The sequence below is a fragment of the Amphiura filiformis genome, chromosome 1 (assembly GCF_039555335.1).
Source record: "Amphiura filiformis chromosome 1, Afil_fr2py, whole genome shotgun sequence".
Taxonomy (NCBI): domain Eukaryota; kingdom Metazoa; phylum Echinodermata; class Ophiuroidea; order Amphilepidida; family Amphiuridae; genus Amphiura; species Amphiura filiformis.
In genome coordinates, this window is record NC_092628.1 from 61,888,066 (window position 1) to 61,905,772 (window position 17,707).

A 17,707-nucleotide genomic window follows, 5' to 3' on the forward strand; every position below is an offset into this window, starting at 1 on the left:
ACCTTTTACGACTGAAAAGTGTGATTGTGCAAATTTTTGGTTAAAAAGTAGAGCCAACCCCTCCCCCTAAAATTGAACACATTATCATCAACAAGTGAACCTTTTGTCAATTTTTCTCCCACTTTTGGACTTTTTTATTGGAAAAAATAGCAAAAAGCGGACCTTTGTGGATTTTGGTGGGGTGCTACCCCCTGCGTACATGCCTGTACAACACCTATAAATAAGGTTGATATGAAGAGTAATGAAAACGGCTGTTGGCCCAGGGCTGTTATCAGAGACAACAAATATAGTTTTGTGTTGCTGTTTTATTATCTACAACAAACATGTTACATGATGATATAAATAGCACATATATAATTTAAGCCACATTTGTTTTTGTTTTTGTTCTTGCCCGCAGGATTTTCAGTTTATTATTTTGTTTTTCAATGCAAAAATGCTAGCAGTTTTTTTTATTTCAAGGTTCTGACTGGTAGAATACTACAAAAACATCTTTTAATATAGCGGTTCCTGTTGCTTGCTTTACTTTTTATCATCATAATGAATTTTTGGAGCTTTAAAAATCAAAAGTTATACTTGAAAATTCCAAAAGCAAAAAAAGTCAGACAACCTCCAGAAAACAATGCAGGCAGGGACAAGAACCAAAAAAATGATATACAGATTATGTATAGTATACTTATGAATATTCATACATGCAAGGAAAAACATAAATTTCCCTTGTTTTGAAAGCAAAAGACTTTACTACTAGTATACTAGCCATGTATTTTTAAGAGAATTACCAAATTTAATAAATTTAGAATAGTAAAGTTTCATTTTCTCACATTACATATTGTGACTATGATATATAAAAGTAATTTATAGTGCCTCAGTATTGCTTGATACAACATAATATGCATTAAATTCTATATTACACAGGTTGTAATTATGTAATTATTTTTATCAATAAATACTTTGTGGCCTGCATGCAGTGCAACAGTGACCTGTGTTATGTAACAAAAAGCTCTGCCCATGAGGGCAGTATTTATATGCAACAGACCCCAATAAATTCTACTCTCATTTATAACGTTGGTCAGTAAATATAATTGGGTTAACAACCATGATGAATATTGGTTGCAATGTAGACAGGCAAGTACTACAAAAATCTAGTAAAATGATGTGTAAACAATAGTTTCACTTTGCATAAGGTGTTTTTACCTGAGATGATGATAATGCACATTTAGTGACAATCACACATCATTGAAATTCAACATGAAGTGAAAAGCAAGTTATTGTAATTTGTTTTTCCGCAATGAAAGCCCAATAGTAAAAATGAATGTTAATATAGTTTGTGACTTGAGGTTTTGATCCTAGCAAAATATTCTTCTTTATGACTTTGCTAGGATCGAAAGCTCAGGTCATCAATCAAAATGTTAGTTAACAGTTCAACACATTAAAGTTTGTTAATCAATAATAAACTCAACTATAAACACATCTCTCTTCAAAAATACTATATATTAAATACAATATACTTAGTCCAGTGTATCAAAAATATTATACTTGGTCCAGGCTATTAGTTGATTATGTAATACAAATGGTGTTTAAGATGAAACAAAAATTGTGCTGTGTGCACATGAACAAGAAATGTAATTATGAAATTTTCTTAAAATAACTCTTAAAAATCTCTAATTGACCTCAACTCTATTTTTAGCAGTAACGGACTTAAGGTTGTTAGTGAAATTACAAGTAGAAAACGTGAATGAACTGGGAGTGAGTCTTTCAACAAAGCAGCTACATAGAATTCCCCAACTCATGATATTGCATTATTGAGTGACAATAATTGCTCACACATTCATTATATATTGCACCTGAATCACATGGTATAAAATTAACCTAAATATTTATTGTCACTCAACAATGCACTTGGAGCTGAGCAAAACAATGTATCTGTTAAACAATGGGTACCTTGCATATCTTGGGCTTGGGTCTTGAGTAATGCATAGGTTTGAGTTGGGTAGGCCTACTCTTGACTTCATATGTACACATTTATTCTGGTTGCTGGCATCTGAAGGCGCGAATGACATCCCTGATTGGAGCTCTGCACATAGGACAATGCGCCCCCATGCCTTTTAATCGCATTCCACATGTCAAGCAGACACACATGTGACCACACTGGTAAAGAACTGTGTCAACAGTATTGTCAAGACAGATAAGACAACTGCCCTCGCTGGCTGGTCGTGCGCCAGTCGGCGCGACACTGTCGGCTGCATCAGCAGGATTGGAATCGTTGTCACCTGCATGGGGAGATATGAAAATGATGAGAAACTTGTTTATTACAGAAATTCTGAGAAATCAAAGGTTAAAATTTACCACTTTGAAATTTTGCTGCGAGGATACATAGGCCTATATTAAAAAGTTGACTTTGTTTAATGCTACCAGGGTATTTGTAAGTAGCACCCAACTTTGAAATCTTATGTTTATCTTTAAGACATTTATTTTCTTATGTAAGGTAGCAGTTGACATTCAGATATTTTAAAATAATTAGGTCCTTTTGGAGTACAAAAAGGATGATGGCGTCTCTCATGCATTTTGTCTTAACTTAATTATTCCACCACTAATTATTTCATTATCCAAATATTGACAACTCATACTTCTTACTCCATCAATTACAAAACACCCAACACCTATTTATAGCATATTATACAATTCATGAAATTTTGTGCAAATTAAATTGAAACACATTTTGAGTAAAACCTTCCTGATATCTAAGATTCAACACAAACTTGTTTAACATACATTAAGTACTGTTGGAAAAACAAAGATAAATGACACTGTTTTTATTTTTCACAAAATATTAAACATTTCGATGTGAAAATTTTGTATTCTGTTAAAAATTACTGTTCAAATGTAGGATTGACTGTGGTCAGATTTATATTGTCCTTGAAAATGAAAGTCCTATAGGAAATGCCTATCAATGATTTAGTTTGACCTGATCTAAGGACAGCAGCTATACCAGTGTTCTAATAAAAGCCATGTAACTAGGTCAACACATTCTTGATCTATATTAACCCTATCACTGCTTACTCTACATGAGACCCAGGTCACAGACTCTAGAGAGAACTAAACCCTGATGTTGCCAAATGTTAACTAATATGTTTGACATAATACATGACCATGTTTTAAAACACATTCAAGTGAGTATGAACATGCCTGGTATTGATTTGCTTGTTCCAGGCCTTAACATTTTTGTGAAGTTTAGGGGGAAATGTGTCATGCATCCCATCAGCCATACAGTACACATGATACATGTAGGCCTACAAAGCAATTTCATTTTATCTTATATGTTTGTGTGTACTAGATACAAGTCTTCCATTGCCTTATGTGATAGGATTTATGTTTGCCATCAATTTTCTGCTTTAAAAGTAACAACAAACATATTTATTAATATAATTAATATATATTCACTTTAAACTAGTATCATATAACTTGGTGTTAGCCACAGACAGATAAGGTGAGACTTGATTTACTTTGGAATGTTGTGGTCACTCTGGTGGTCACTTCCCACTGGTCATCTAAGTCCACTAACTGGGAGACTGCATGATGTGAACTGTGAACACACTTCTGAATTCTAAAAATATTTTACCTGAAAGATATGCATAATGCACCTTTGGTCTACACATCATTTATGCAAATTATTTTGGGCACAAAGTTATTTCAAATCTTTGCTAAGTCCTCAAACTTTATGGACTGTATTAAAGATAATGACATGTGTGAGATATGCATGAACTTTATAACTTTCAAATTTGTATAACAAACAAACACTTGTGCAAAAGATTGTTGCTGGTTTTAGATTGTAGATCAATTTGGCTTGCAATTTAACATGCTAGCAAAACAAACAGGCAAAAACTATCCTTGGTTTAAGAATTATTATGGCATGTGCCAAATAAGGAATTAACCTAAATAATGTTGAAAACCAGTTTCAGAAATAGAAGGGTTACAGTCTATGTCTGGTCAACCAACAGTGCCTTATCTTGCAGTGGTCAACAAAATCCCACCTTTCAACACCATCAAGGCCTGTTGTCCTGTCAGAAATTGTGTCATGGTCATTAGATCAACATGACTAGTCCATAATGATTGCAAACTTGACCTGGATATTGGCCAAATTCCAACCCTGGCCTGGTGGCTAGCCCACCATGGCCAATGTCAGCAACTAAACTGATTAACACAAGGCTGGACAACAGACAACCTTCACATGGATTTGGGATATTTCCACCATTTCCACTTACTAATTGCACTAATCAGTTTAGCATGTAATAGATAGGACTAAACAGGACCTGGGAACAGGACTAAGGCCTAGGACCAGGGCAAACAGGCCCACAGAGGAGGGGGGGGGGACTCATTTATAAAGTTTTAAGCATCCGTGTGAATTAACTTTCAAAAATGATCCTAAGTTAGGATGTTGAAAATTTGCCAAACTAACCCTATTAATCAAGGATTTTACTCAAATAAAAACATCCTAAGCAAGGAATTGGTTTGAAAGTTGCTCCTAAACAAGGATAGACAAAATTATAACAACACCTAAGTGAGGAATTGATTTGACATTTGCCCCTAAACAAGGATAGACATTGCGTGTGTCAGTATGAGTGTCACTCAGAATTTTTAGTTTGTAAAATTGCTTGGAAACCACTCTTTTTGTGCTGAATAACTTGATAAATATGTCACCACAAATGGTTGTTAATTGGGTCATTTAAAAAACTACCCTAAGTGAGGACCATCCTTAAAAAAATGAGTGTTATGAGACCCTAATCGCGGATCCGTGCGAATCTCTGATTTGCTTTTCAAAACCACCCTAAATCCATGTTTTCTTTCACATGGATGCTTACAACTTTTATACATGTGTGCACCTCAGGCCCTCTGTAGACCTATCTAGGACAATTGTGACGTGTCATGTCAAAAGGAGACACTTTTGGGCAGGATCGTAAATGGAGAAATAGCCAAATATCTGCCCAGGGGTGATTTTTTCACAATTTGGGTTTGTTGCAAATTTGTAATGTTCTTAACGTTTAAAATATTGTCTGATAGTTTCAGACCGGAATATAACTGGCATCTTGTATTTTTTGAGACATTTATTCAAGGCAATTCCTACTCTCAACATTGTCAATGATATTTTTAAAGGCCAATATCTCAATTTCCAATTTTATGATACCATAGCTTACGAGCTCAATATCTTCACTTAGGAATGTCCGATTTCATTGGGGAAAACGGCATTGTGGAGCAAAATATATCTATATTTAAGATATGTAAAAACCTCAAAAATGATAACCTGCCCAAAAGTGTCTCCTTTTGACATGACACGTCACAATTATGTATAGGTTCTGGACATATTTATGAATATTCTTAATCATCCAGGTAGATAAATAGAAGCAAAATATATAGAATTATCAAATATAATTATATTAATTATAAATATAATATAATCACATTTTTTGTATGATGTGTATAATTTGGAACAACTATAACATTGGTAAAAATATGGACCTATCGCAATTCGCACAACCAAAAATCAAAAATCCCGGTAGAGGTTCCTATTTTCGGTAAAATTACCCTTAGAAATGGCTCAAGCTGCACATCCCCATCGAAAAAAATAACCCAAGTAGTACAGTACACCCTCACCATCCCTCGGGCGGGTGAGTGGTACTTCTTCACTTGAGCAATGTCCATGATGTCAGCAGCTTAATGGTGATAATTTGCATAAGTATAAAAGTATGACAATTATGTAAATTTTGTCAAATTTGTCCTTTATTTTATAATTTTGTTTATACAATATTGCAAACAGTCGCATTTTGTGGTCACTTTTGACATTTAAGTGCACTAACAACATGAAGAAAATGGAACAAAGCATTGCTTGACCACTGGCTTGAGAATTCCATTGACAATGAGCATCTATGACCAACTTCAATAGTCAAACAAAACACATTGACCATCTGAGTGACCAGGTCTAAGGCCACTGACCAGCTGGACAGCCCTCTCAGGAATTGATGACAACTTTTATTAAAAGAAAATATTTTATTGTCCTCAACAAAAATTTTGGGTCACATGTGGCCATACACAGACAGATGTTAGGCCCAATACATAGTGCAAATCAAATAAGAAATCAGGGTGTGACAAAATTAACTGACAACTTCCGTTTATTAAACAATAACAAAGGTGGTGACGATGACAGGTAGCTAGCTATCACTAAGTTTATAAAACACCATCTTGCCATACTAGCTATATTGTCCATTGAATTTGTTAATATTCTAAATCATCCTGAAAATGTACTTGCTAATCATCTCTAGGACCCACCTGAATAAATATATTGATGTTGTTACAAAATCACAAAACTGTCAAACATGCACATAACATAATGTAAAGTTTTGCAAATATAATTTGACAAGGTGAACAATCCATTACTTATGCAAATCTGGTAAATACCAGCATCAGCAGCCACTTCAGAAGAATTTTATTTTATATATAATTTTTCCTGAAAAAATGAAAAGCATCTCTTTACATTGGAAATGGGCCACAGAACTGAAATTGCAATAAAGATACATATATGCCCATGACTTGGCAAATGGTCAACACCACTACTGTCCAAAGCACAAGAATGTTTAGAATTCATGACATGTTATGTGATCTGACCTATATATTGTGCAACATGCAGTGAAGGCATATAATGAAGGAAGAGGAAGAGGATGGTCTGAAAGCATTAAGTAAGCAAATATTGTGATGGGATGACAGAGTGTGTCACACTTGTCTTGCTGCCAAGAAGCCTGCCAAAACCACACCTCTAAGCTTATCTAGAGGGAAAAGAGTTTGGATGTTGGAAGTTGTGATATTTTGTGGATTTCTATCAGTTTCCTACTTGCTAACAAAGTAAATCTGTTATACCAAACCCCGCAGCTAAAAACATGAACCATGGACTGTAGAAATCCACAGTCCATGCATGAACCAAGTTTGGAAGACAGAAATCACTTTCAATAAAACAATGCTTGAATGTAACATATTCAAGACAATTTAATCCATTTCTCAAGCTAAGCTAATGTTCATTTTCTCACTTAATCTTGATCATTTCAAAGGTTACAATAAACTGAAAAGTTGGTGAAATAAAATGAGACATTATTCACATCATACTACAGAAAACAATCAAATAAATACAAAATTGGCCATTTCGTTTGGTTTTATCTCAAAAATAAATTTTCTTGATGCACACTGCTAAATCACAGCTCAAATCAACTTTCATGACATTTAAGTAACTTTCGAAATCACATTTCAAACGAAAAGACATGACAAAGCAATGGGGTACTAGAATTCATGACATTTTGTATGATGAGCTAAAGCTATTTATTGTCAAGTTCATTCCCAATGACTCATGGTAACATGAAATGTATTTCAACAATGACATCACCAATCAAACCTCAAACTAACCTAGTTCCAACAAAGCCTAGAAAAATGGATAAGAATCAACAATCTTCTAAAGCACAAAGACTTTTTAAGAAACAGAAAGTATGTTCTGACTAAATGCGGCAAATGTTTCTGCAACCATTTCATTTTGGTTTACCACATCGAGACAGCAGACTAAGAAGACGACCGCAAACCAGACTTTATTATTTTCCTCTGTCAGCTGTGCACTTACCAACGGACTACCTAAGGTGGCATTATTACGATTCATTTTTTAAATAAAAAGGCGCATTTCGTTTCCTTACTTTATCTTGAGGGACAGATCAACTAATTTTCTGATGAAAAATACTGCATAATTATATGCTCATATTTATTCATGCACTTTATTGAGTTTACTCATTGGTAACCACAAAATGGGTTTAAAATAATAGCTGAGGGTATGAGTTTGATCTAAATAATGCACCATTTCAGTAAAGAACTTGATAATAATGAGAGCACTTTTTCTTTGTGAAATTAAATATGGTATAATGAGTTGAAGAAAAGAAAGTTGGCCTGCTCGGGGGTAAGCTGTAATAATTGGAACAAACCTTGCACCTCTATTGTGTGAATTACAGCAGTGACAAAACAAACAGTCCATTAATGGTCAGACCCATAAAAGCTTACACAATGCCTTTAAAACAAGTTACCTATTTTGGTTTTTAGATCACTTTCAACAGCAATGGTTTTAAAAATTGAAATGGATGTGTTATCTAGGACGGAATGACCTATCTCTTACTTGCCACTGATTCAACTAAGCCCTGGGATGAAGTGAGGAAGAAATGTTTTTAAGTAAAAATCACTTTTGCTACAGAGTTGGTCATCCAATGACCACAACTAAGGCCATCTTTGCCTCCGAGGGATATAAAGGAAAATGAGAAGGCTCAGTGGTCAAGAAATGGGTCAGAAAGTGACCGGTAGATTAGAAAGACGCAGATGTAGATTTCCTTTACACCTTCTTGCGCTATTAGCCCTCAGGCAATGTATCAAATATGCTGTGGTCATGTCCCAATCGCTTTCTGACCAGTTTTAGTGACCACTTTACTTTGTCCGAAGATGAAACAAGAGTAATAAAAACTATGGAAATGACACATGTGACAGTGCATGGGGTCGATGCAATTTGTTGAGTAATATTCTTAACCAATATTTGGATAGAAAAAGTTAAGGGTTTGGTATACATTGCTGTAACCTAACCGTTATTGGTGTGTTCAAATGATACGGAGGAGAGTTGGAGGAGAGTTGAATCTGTGGCCGGCTTTTTAGTATCTGTGGATGGGTGGATTGTATTCTTGTGGTTTTTGACTATTAGGAGATAGTGAAATGTAGATATATGCATTTTCATTGCCTCATAAGTTATGCATATGACTAATGAGTACTTCTGACTAACACATAATGCATTTTTGTTATCATGTATACCATTTTTCTTCTAATTTCCAAATCCATGCATCTTTGAAACCTATTTTCACCTGTTGCACATATTTATATTTTTATGGAAGATGGAACATACTGCAGCTTGTTGTACATCCAAAGAGATAAGACTCGAAGAGAATCGACTCCACCATGTTTGTGCATCGCTCATTAATGGTGTTGTATTTACAAAGTGTAAACATTCTGCCTCAAATGCGTTGCACTAATAACATATGCCAAATGCTACATGCACAAATCTTTGTAATAGTCAGAGCTTAAAGACGCAAATTATCATTCAATTTTGGGCTTTGCCGGTAATCGTCGGATGTTCACTATTTTGGTCTCCATGCATGACAAACCAATATGGCAGGTTTACCATAGTGTTACGTACATGACAAGTCTGAGTTGTTTCTCTTTAGGCTTTGTCCACTTTAAAAGTGATACTACACAATGCCTAGTTCAGATAATTATTGTTGTGACTAGACTCTCTTTATGTGATGTATTCAAATTAAAGAGGTTAAGATTGCTCAAGATGTTAAGATTGTTCCTGGGATTGTTCATGTTGGTATCCAAAATCCATGGCCATGCAAATATTTATTGCAAATAGAGGAAGACATAACAGAAACAAAACATATCCCATAATGCATTGTAAGGGACCAGGGTCAATGACCTACCCAGGGACAACATAATTCCCAAAAGTCATTATCGTCAAGGTAACCAGTGCCCTAATCCTTAAACCACAATCAATGACCATCTACAACTTGCTGGTCAACCTGCTATGAATCATGGATGAAGATGATATCCAAAATATGATGTAATTGATGAAAATGATTTGTTTGCATTTCAATTTAATAGTTTGTATACCTGTGTGTAACAGTGGAAGCATAGTGACCACTGACATCCTGAGTTCCTGGTCAGTACTACTTGGTCAAAAATGGCATAAAAATTAAAAAATGCATTATCATGATTATAAACAACATTAGCGAACGCAGAGGTGCACTCCACAGTAAACAGTCCATGGTTTATATAGGCAAATAAAACTCAAACATGGGTGGTCAGTTGGATAGTGGAAACACCAAAAGATGTATCGCTGTCTATACTATAGTGGCAGATGAAGGACGGGAGGTGTGTGAGGGGCCAAGGGGTGTGTATGTTTATGTATGATATGAATTACCTCCCCAGCTGGAAAGATAGCAAGTGCTATTATCATGTGAATGAGATGGATTGCTGATTCTCACTGATCATTCACACTGATCTCTGGATCATTCATATCCTTCACAATTATGAGCATCAGGTAACTATTGCTTGAAGTTGAATGCTCTCTCGGCATACATTGTCAAAGACAAAAGCTGAATTAAGAGACATGTCTACTCAGTGGCGGCTGGTGGACCTTTTTTAGTTGGTGCAAATAGGCGCGAAGCGCCTCCGGGAGCACTTGTGCGACGCAGGGGGGTGTCTGAGGGGGGATGTGCCCCCCTCAGAATTTGAAAAAGTTTGAAAAATGAAGTTAAAATGGCGCGATTTGGTGCATACTTTTAAGGCAAATTTTCAATGAAAAGCCTCATTTGGAATATGACAAATTACACCATTGAAAGTTTTTTTTCTACTGAATGAGTGTGTAAGTTATTCTACTGGTCAAATATTGAAAACTATAATTTTGTACATCATCATAATGATGCATACAACAGGCTAACACAAAATATATACATTGTGTACATAGGGTGCAAAAAACAAAGAACTTGCTCAGTACAGTGGGTCTATATTACATGAGAAGATTACATTATACACTTTAGGTTTGAACAATATTTTGACATAATTGTGGCACTGACTCACCCTGAATGATGCACACACCATGACACTTTGATCCCGTTCCCATTAAAACTTAATCCAAAAACCTTGAAACCACAATAACTTTCTTAATAACAAACCACAGATATTCCATCTGTGAATAACTGTAAACAAGCTGATATACCTAGACTCCACAGAAACCTCAACTTTTTTACTTCTTCTTCTTGACTCTATGGGCCACATACAGGTGTTGAACTGTGTTGAAGATTATGAAAAAGAGGAGCGAAGCTATTTTCTGCACCAAGGTGTAGTTTAGGGGTCGCATAGAAGCTAATGGAAAAGCTTTTATAGTCATTGCATAGTGGGTTTATGTGGGAGAGATAGCAACTGTTGGAGCGAAACTGAGATCTGAGCCATTTTGAGGTTGCCAGTTTACTTCTTATTATGCACTGGACAAAAACTTAAAAATCCCTATGATACATGGTTAAGACTCACAGAATAAGCTAGAATAGCCATTTAGTGGAATTTGCAGGGTTTTATCGTTTTCCAAGTAACATAATGATTACATATATTTGATCACACTATTTTTTGGAATTCTAGGGTGGTGCTCTGCACCACCATAACCATATCAAGATCCGCCCCTGTGTCTACTTGACCATCGGAATATCAGATCATTCACTCAGCAACAAGCCAACAAAGCTGCAACGTAAATACCATTTGAACATAATAATATTGAGAAATTGATTGATTTACTTGGCATGTGTTTTTCACAAGACAAACTTCAACAAAGCAACTTAGCTTCAACCATAGATACTAAGGGAGTATCTATGCTTCAACTCAATCAAAACATAGTATCATGCATCCTCCACATCAAACTACATTACCAGGGCTGTCTCTTCTATCTGTAAATCCTAGATTTATCATGTATCCACCCACATACCACTGCATTAACAGGGACTTTCATCTCTACAAATAAATCTACAAAGACCTAACCCAAAAGGTGATAGAAACCCATTCATTTCCAAATCTTTACAAATATTGCAAGTCAACACATCGCAATAATTTCTTACTTGGTTACTTATATAATCAGAATACCTTGCAATAAACTGCAATTCAGATTTTGGTACATTAGGAACATTTTTGTAATGTGTTTAGTTAAGGATGATGAAAGTCGATTTTGACTTTCCTGTCACCCGCCCTCAATTCATTATTGTGATTTTCCAAAAATAACAATGAAAACTGGTTATATTTGCAAAGAATATGATGAATATTTGTGCAATGATTGGAAAAATCAAAATCAAAACATCCATTTTGCTACCAAACTTGCAGCCTCTTTTTAATAGTATACTTTTAAATCTCACTTGGGCTAAACATCCATCTTCGACTTACACTTGCATTTGGTCATTTCACAAAAATAATGAATAATGAAAAAGTTACCTCACTTGTTTTCAGACATTATGTGACGGGAAACTCAAGATCCATTGTCAGAAGCCTAACATGCGAATGGCAAATGTATCTCCCCACAACCCAGAAAAATAAAAATGTTAATTATGTTTATTTTTGAGACTTTGATGTCAAGATGAGAAAATATGCTTTTTAAAAGGATGTGATTTTTTAAAACTTTGTACAACACAATTTGTAGGTTTGGGGTTCGTCAGCTTAGAAGTAAAGCAATGAATTTTTCGATTTACACAGTACAGATGGGAATTTACCAATGTAAACAGGTGATTAATTATATTAATTTAATCTTTTACTGGTGTGCTTTGATATGTAGTGTATTATGGAAAAAAAAAAAAAAAATATTACAACTTACTTTAATTTCAGAAATTTGACCAAATTGATGGAATTACTCCTTTAAAGGCTATTATCTCAAAAGCAGGTATGTCCACAATTGTTCTGGGTTTTGTGGAAATGGGCCATAACCAGAGACATAAATTTTAGCTAATTTGTGTCCTTGCATGACCTAGTAATTTATACCCTGCACCCTTTTTTATGTTGGTTAATAACCTGTGTACCTGGTACATCATGACATTGAAAGTGTGGTACCTGGGACTCCCTGACATTGGAGTGTTTACAATCAAGAAATGCAGAATTTAAATGTATTGTATCATAGCTTTTCAAGGTCTTAATATCAAAGTCAGGGTTACAAAGTATAGTATATGACACTGATAATGAATACATTATAATAAGGGCATGGCTCATTTCACTATAGATGGCTTTCAAAACTTAGTCAAAAGGTATTCACAATGGCACCGAAACTGTGAAAAAGACATTACCCCATCAGAGGTAAATAAAACCACAGAAAACTAGCTCACTATGAGATAGTGGTGGTGTCATTAAACTATGCCTTGTATGATTTGATTTCAAAATGAAAATTGCAAAAATCCATCAAAATGTTGCTTACATTATAATCAAAAATGCGACCCATGCTACACCTCTATTATATGAAGATCCTTAAACACCATCATGGCAGTCATTTAAGGTTAGCAACTTTTTTAAACTATTGCAATTTGGTAGTTCACAGCATCTTGCGAATGGTAGTGAGCTTTGGCAACAATTGCATTGATTATTTCATAGCGATTGTGTTGAAGAATTCAAATATACTTTTGGTCCTGTGGTTCTTGAGTTATGTTGTAAAGAGGGGTGAAACAACACTTTTTTTAAATGTACATACAACAATAAATCAAGCAAATTTTCAAAGTATATATGATTTGTAGTTATGAACTGTGTCACTGGCAATGAGGCAGTTTGGCTAATAGTGATAGCATACTAACTACAGACTAAACCACAAACAGTCAAAGTCTCGGCATCATCCGTTAATGTGGGCCGCTAAGTGCGACAGACAAAACTGCTACGTATATACCGCATATTTTAACGGTCTTTCGCGTGGTGCTGGCGTGATAGTTAGACATGCAATATCAAACAATCGGATACTAACATTCTTTAAGATCAAAATGAAGAAGATCAAAATAAGTGCCACTGTCAGGTCAACCTTTTTCTCATCGTCAGAAACTTTTTTGAACAAAGTCAAATAAAAAACACAATTTCTTTCTGATACCTTCTCAAGCTAGTAAGAAATAGCACTTCAAACACCTACATTTTGTAAGCCAGTGCTTGGATTATGGAATTAGGCATGTTTTTATTATTGATATTCAACATAAGTCAACACACTTTTCTGAACAACAAATACATGAATACAAATCGCTAGTATATCAGAGTACCAAACAAATATAGGTTAACAACCATATAATAGGGCATTGTTGCGCAGGTAATGTCAATGTTAAGCCCAGCAGAATCGCAGTGTGCTATAGGCACGCTAAGCGAGCATCACATAGCTCTCATCCCTGACAAACTTTACCAGGGTTTCTATGCCTGCACATTGTGCAAAAAATGCCCGTTACTCAGTGATCTGGCATTGAGCTCCAAATGCAGCCAGCGCCACGTGTAAGGCATTGATTATGGCACTTGATTGATTCAAAAGTACTGACCAAAGGTGTTTATTTTTCTTTTAATTTTTTTTTTGCATAGATATAACCCAGATAATATTTCATCTACTCTTCATGACACAGGAGTACTGATCTACTTCTTAATTACTTTTTCTTCATTTCACTTGATAAGTAGTTTGGTGTAATAGCCTTCCTGACCTGTATTTTACTGTAATCGGTTAAAGTCCTTAACCTTTCCGTTTTTGAAAAAAAAATTGTTTCTACCAAGTCCATTTTTTAAACTACTATGGATGTATTATGATAGTCATATCATGCATCTTGTTTTTCAGTTATGGTGTCACAGATTGGAAATTTCCATTCCATTAATTATCAATGAATGAAATCATTGGAGCAATGAATGTGAACTTTGATTCAGTCAACAGGGGGTGATACACAAGTCTTGTCAATGACGTTGATCAATAACATATCTATAGTTTGTAAATACATCTAATGATAAGTTCAAATGAAAATCAACAAGTTTGTTTGTAGCAAGAACAACGTCATCATCCAGTGTACATCATGTAATGTATATATGAAACCAACTGAATAACTTTTCCCATGGTGTTATGTCTTTTCTATGGCAAATATTAAAGCCTGATGTTGAATCAATAGTAATTCACACTATTGGTTCTTTGGCATAAAACATAAGAATATATGTGGATGTGTAAAGATACGGATCTTAAATTATATACCCAAATGATCAAAGAGCATATACAAGTAACGTATCTGTTTCAGAACACACCTAACCTCATTTTCAACAGTAAACATTAAAATTGTGGATTTTTTATGCTTTGTGCTTTTGTGCGCCAAAGTCATTCTGAGAATAGGTAAGAGGGCCAATTTTTCAAATTTTCCCTTCTTGGCAATCGTGTGCTTCTCCACGCTGTCAAACACTAAAACATAAGTACATCATGAATGTCTCAAGATAATTTTTTACAGATGAAATTTTTTCCAAAAAGCGGTTTTGACTTGGACAATTTTGTTGTCATCTCAAAATTCCATTGAAATACTACAGAGAAAGGTTTTTGGCACTTTAAAAACAAAGATTTCATTAAAACTGATTTTTCTCTCCTTTATGGGAATTGTATATCAAAGTTTTAAGTTTCATTTTGCTTCCAATATGTCACCGAATAAAACAAACCAAGTTTATTTTCTAACTTATTGTATTGAAAGGAATGTTGGTACTTTTGTGTTAAATTACCCAAATACCTGGATTTTTTAGCCAACAGAGAGGATGCTATGGTTACCAAACTTTCAGGGGTGGTAAAGATATCTGAATTATCTTGCCATATTTTCCCAATGGTTTTTAAAAATGGAATAAACTGCATTTTTCCCCCAAAAATAACACTTTTCCAAAAATCCTGGCAAGAGAATTTAGATATTAAGCTTACTTGACCACCCTTGAAAAAAAAATCAAAAACCATAATTGGTTTATACTTTTCTTTGTTATGATTTAAGATATGAATGAATAGACCTAATTGGTTACAGGAGCTATTTGAGAGTCGGCTACCTTTTAAAACCAGTACTAAGATTGCACTGACATGACTAACACAGCAAGAAAATGGAAATCATTTCCAGAACATCAAAAGAGATCACTGTTCAAACCAACTTGCTTGTATAACAATTGTTAACTATTCATTTGTTAAGAAATATGTATGTGATTATTTATTACCAATATGAGTGGGTAAAATAAATATGTTTTAAGGTAAGCTGGCTAAAGCAGACTGTATGCTTACATGCAAGGGCTTAGGCAGCCAGCCATTTAGGGAGTGTTTTACACACCCAAATTTGTAATACACACCCAGTTTTTCCCCACATGGCCTATATTTTGTACACAAATCTTAAATTTACACACCCAGTTTTTTTAATTTACACACCCAAACCTTCAAATACTGCCTAAGACCCTACTTACATGTATACCTAAGCATTATGAAACTTTATGTAGTATATTAAACCCAAATCAGTGCGTATAAACTTGATAATTCCCTACTTGTTGGTATGGAAAACAATCACTTGAAAAAAAAAGACCCTTTTTGGAAAAACATGTCGTGCCATTTTACACAAAGGATATCATATGATCAATACGTACATGATGGGAGTGCCAATGAATCCCAGGTACGTGCACATATCATGTGAAATCACAATCTGAACAAACATTCACATTCAAGCTATATCCAGGTAAGCTCAACATGATCTAAATAACAAAATATCATAATTAAAACATAATCGGGATCTGGGATAGGGACGCTATTCGTTCAGTTCTTCTGATCCCATGCATGTAAATTATTGACCCACAAACATCAATTATACCCATGAACTTTTTCAAAGTTGTATAAAGAATAACAAAAGTACATTGTCAAAGATTTATGGTGTGCAACAAATATTTGACATAAAGAAAATACTGTTAACTTGATATTTTTGTGTCATGAATTTTCATTTGTTGACTGAGTGTGCTTTGAACTTCATTTTGTAAGATTGGATTGGGAGGCTTAACATTTTCCACATTCATTAAAGTAGAACAAAATGAATAAAATCTTGCATGTATTGCACACAGATTCCAAGCAACTGACAAACAAGCATTGCATCATTTTAGCAAATTTCAGGACATCTCTAGAAGTCAGTTTTCCTAGAAGGTGTACATCTTATGATCATATAGCACCAAATCAGTGTAAGAATAAAATACAAAAGACTTGAATGCGAATCAAAAATTGATTTTCTTGATTTATTGTCAAGAATCCATGATGACACCACCCTGTCCCCTCCTTCATAGTGAAAGGCTGGTTTAGTGCATGGAAGTAAGAGCAACACTTTAGCCAGGCCCATGCAGTTGCTTTGCTTTTGAAAATGATCAAGTGCAACAATTCCTGAATCCCAACAAGAGCAGACAAAATTAACTTAATATATAAAACTTAAATTTACACATTGTAGCTGCAAGACAGGATTGCTGCTAACATTTGAAAAATAAACTTAATGCGAAAATACTGAATTGTTGACTTGTCTTGCTATTATTCATAAATGAATTGCCTTGACCTTGATGTGTTGTAGGTTTCTATACATTGAATGCACTGGACAGTGCATAAAATGTCAATTGATACAGGCAGGTTAGATATGATTACAACTAACTCTAAATTCACCGCCACATGCCCCACTAATTTAACACTTGACCATCATCCATCTTGGTGGGTAGGATCCCAGGCATATACTGCAGGTGGTAACACTACAATGGCTAAATGGACACGCACAAATTGTATGCACTAACACATCCACATACGTACATAGCCATAGATGATCAAATATGATAGCTTGACCAAAAAAACAATCCTACAGCAACTGTATTCACTATAAAATATTTTGAATTTTCAGAGATGAGCAGGTTTGATATATGTTAGTAAATGTTCATCTATAGGTCTGAATATTTGTAAAAATCAAATTAAAGTATCATGACTTTACTAAGATATTACCTAGGTTTGCCTTAAGAACTATAATAGTACCATGATGGCTGTTCTTGGTCTACAACCTTTCTTGAGGTCTAAAGAAATGAACCAAATTACATTAATGAATGAAGATATAAATGTTGT

At 34.7% G+C, this 17,707-nt stretch overlaps 1 protein-coding gene across 1 annotated transcript in view; it reads right to left on the reverse strand.

The window, feature by feature from the left end:
* Positions 1 to 287: 287 nt before the first annotated feature.
* LOC140150367 (uncharacterized) overlaps positions 288 to 17,707 on the reverse strand; it is a 32,351-nt gene continuing 14,931 nt past the window's right edge. The window contains 1 exon segment of the mRNA XM_072172380.1: positions 288 to 2,267. Coding sequence (XP_072028481.1) covers positions 2,020 to 2,267 — 248 coding nt within the window. The 3' untranslated portion in view covers positions 288 to 2,019.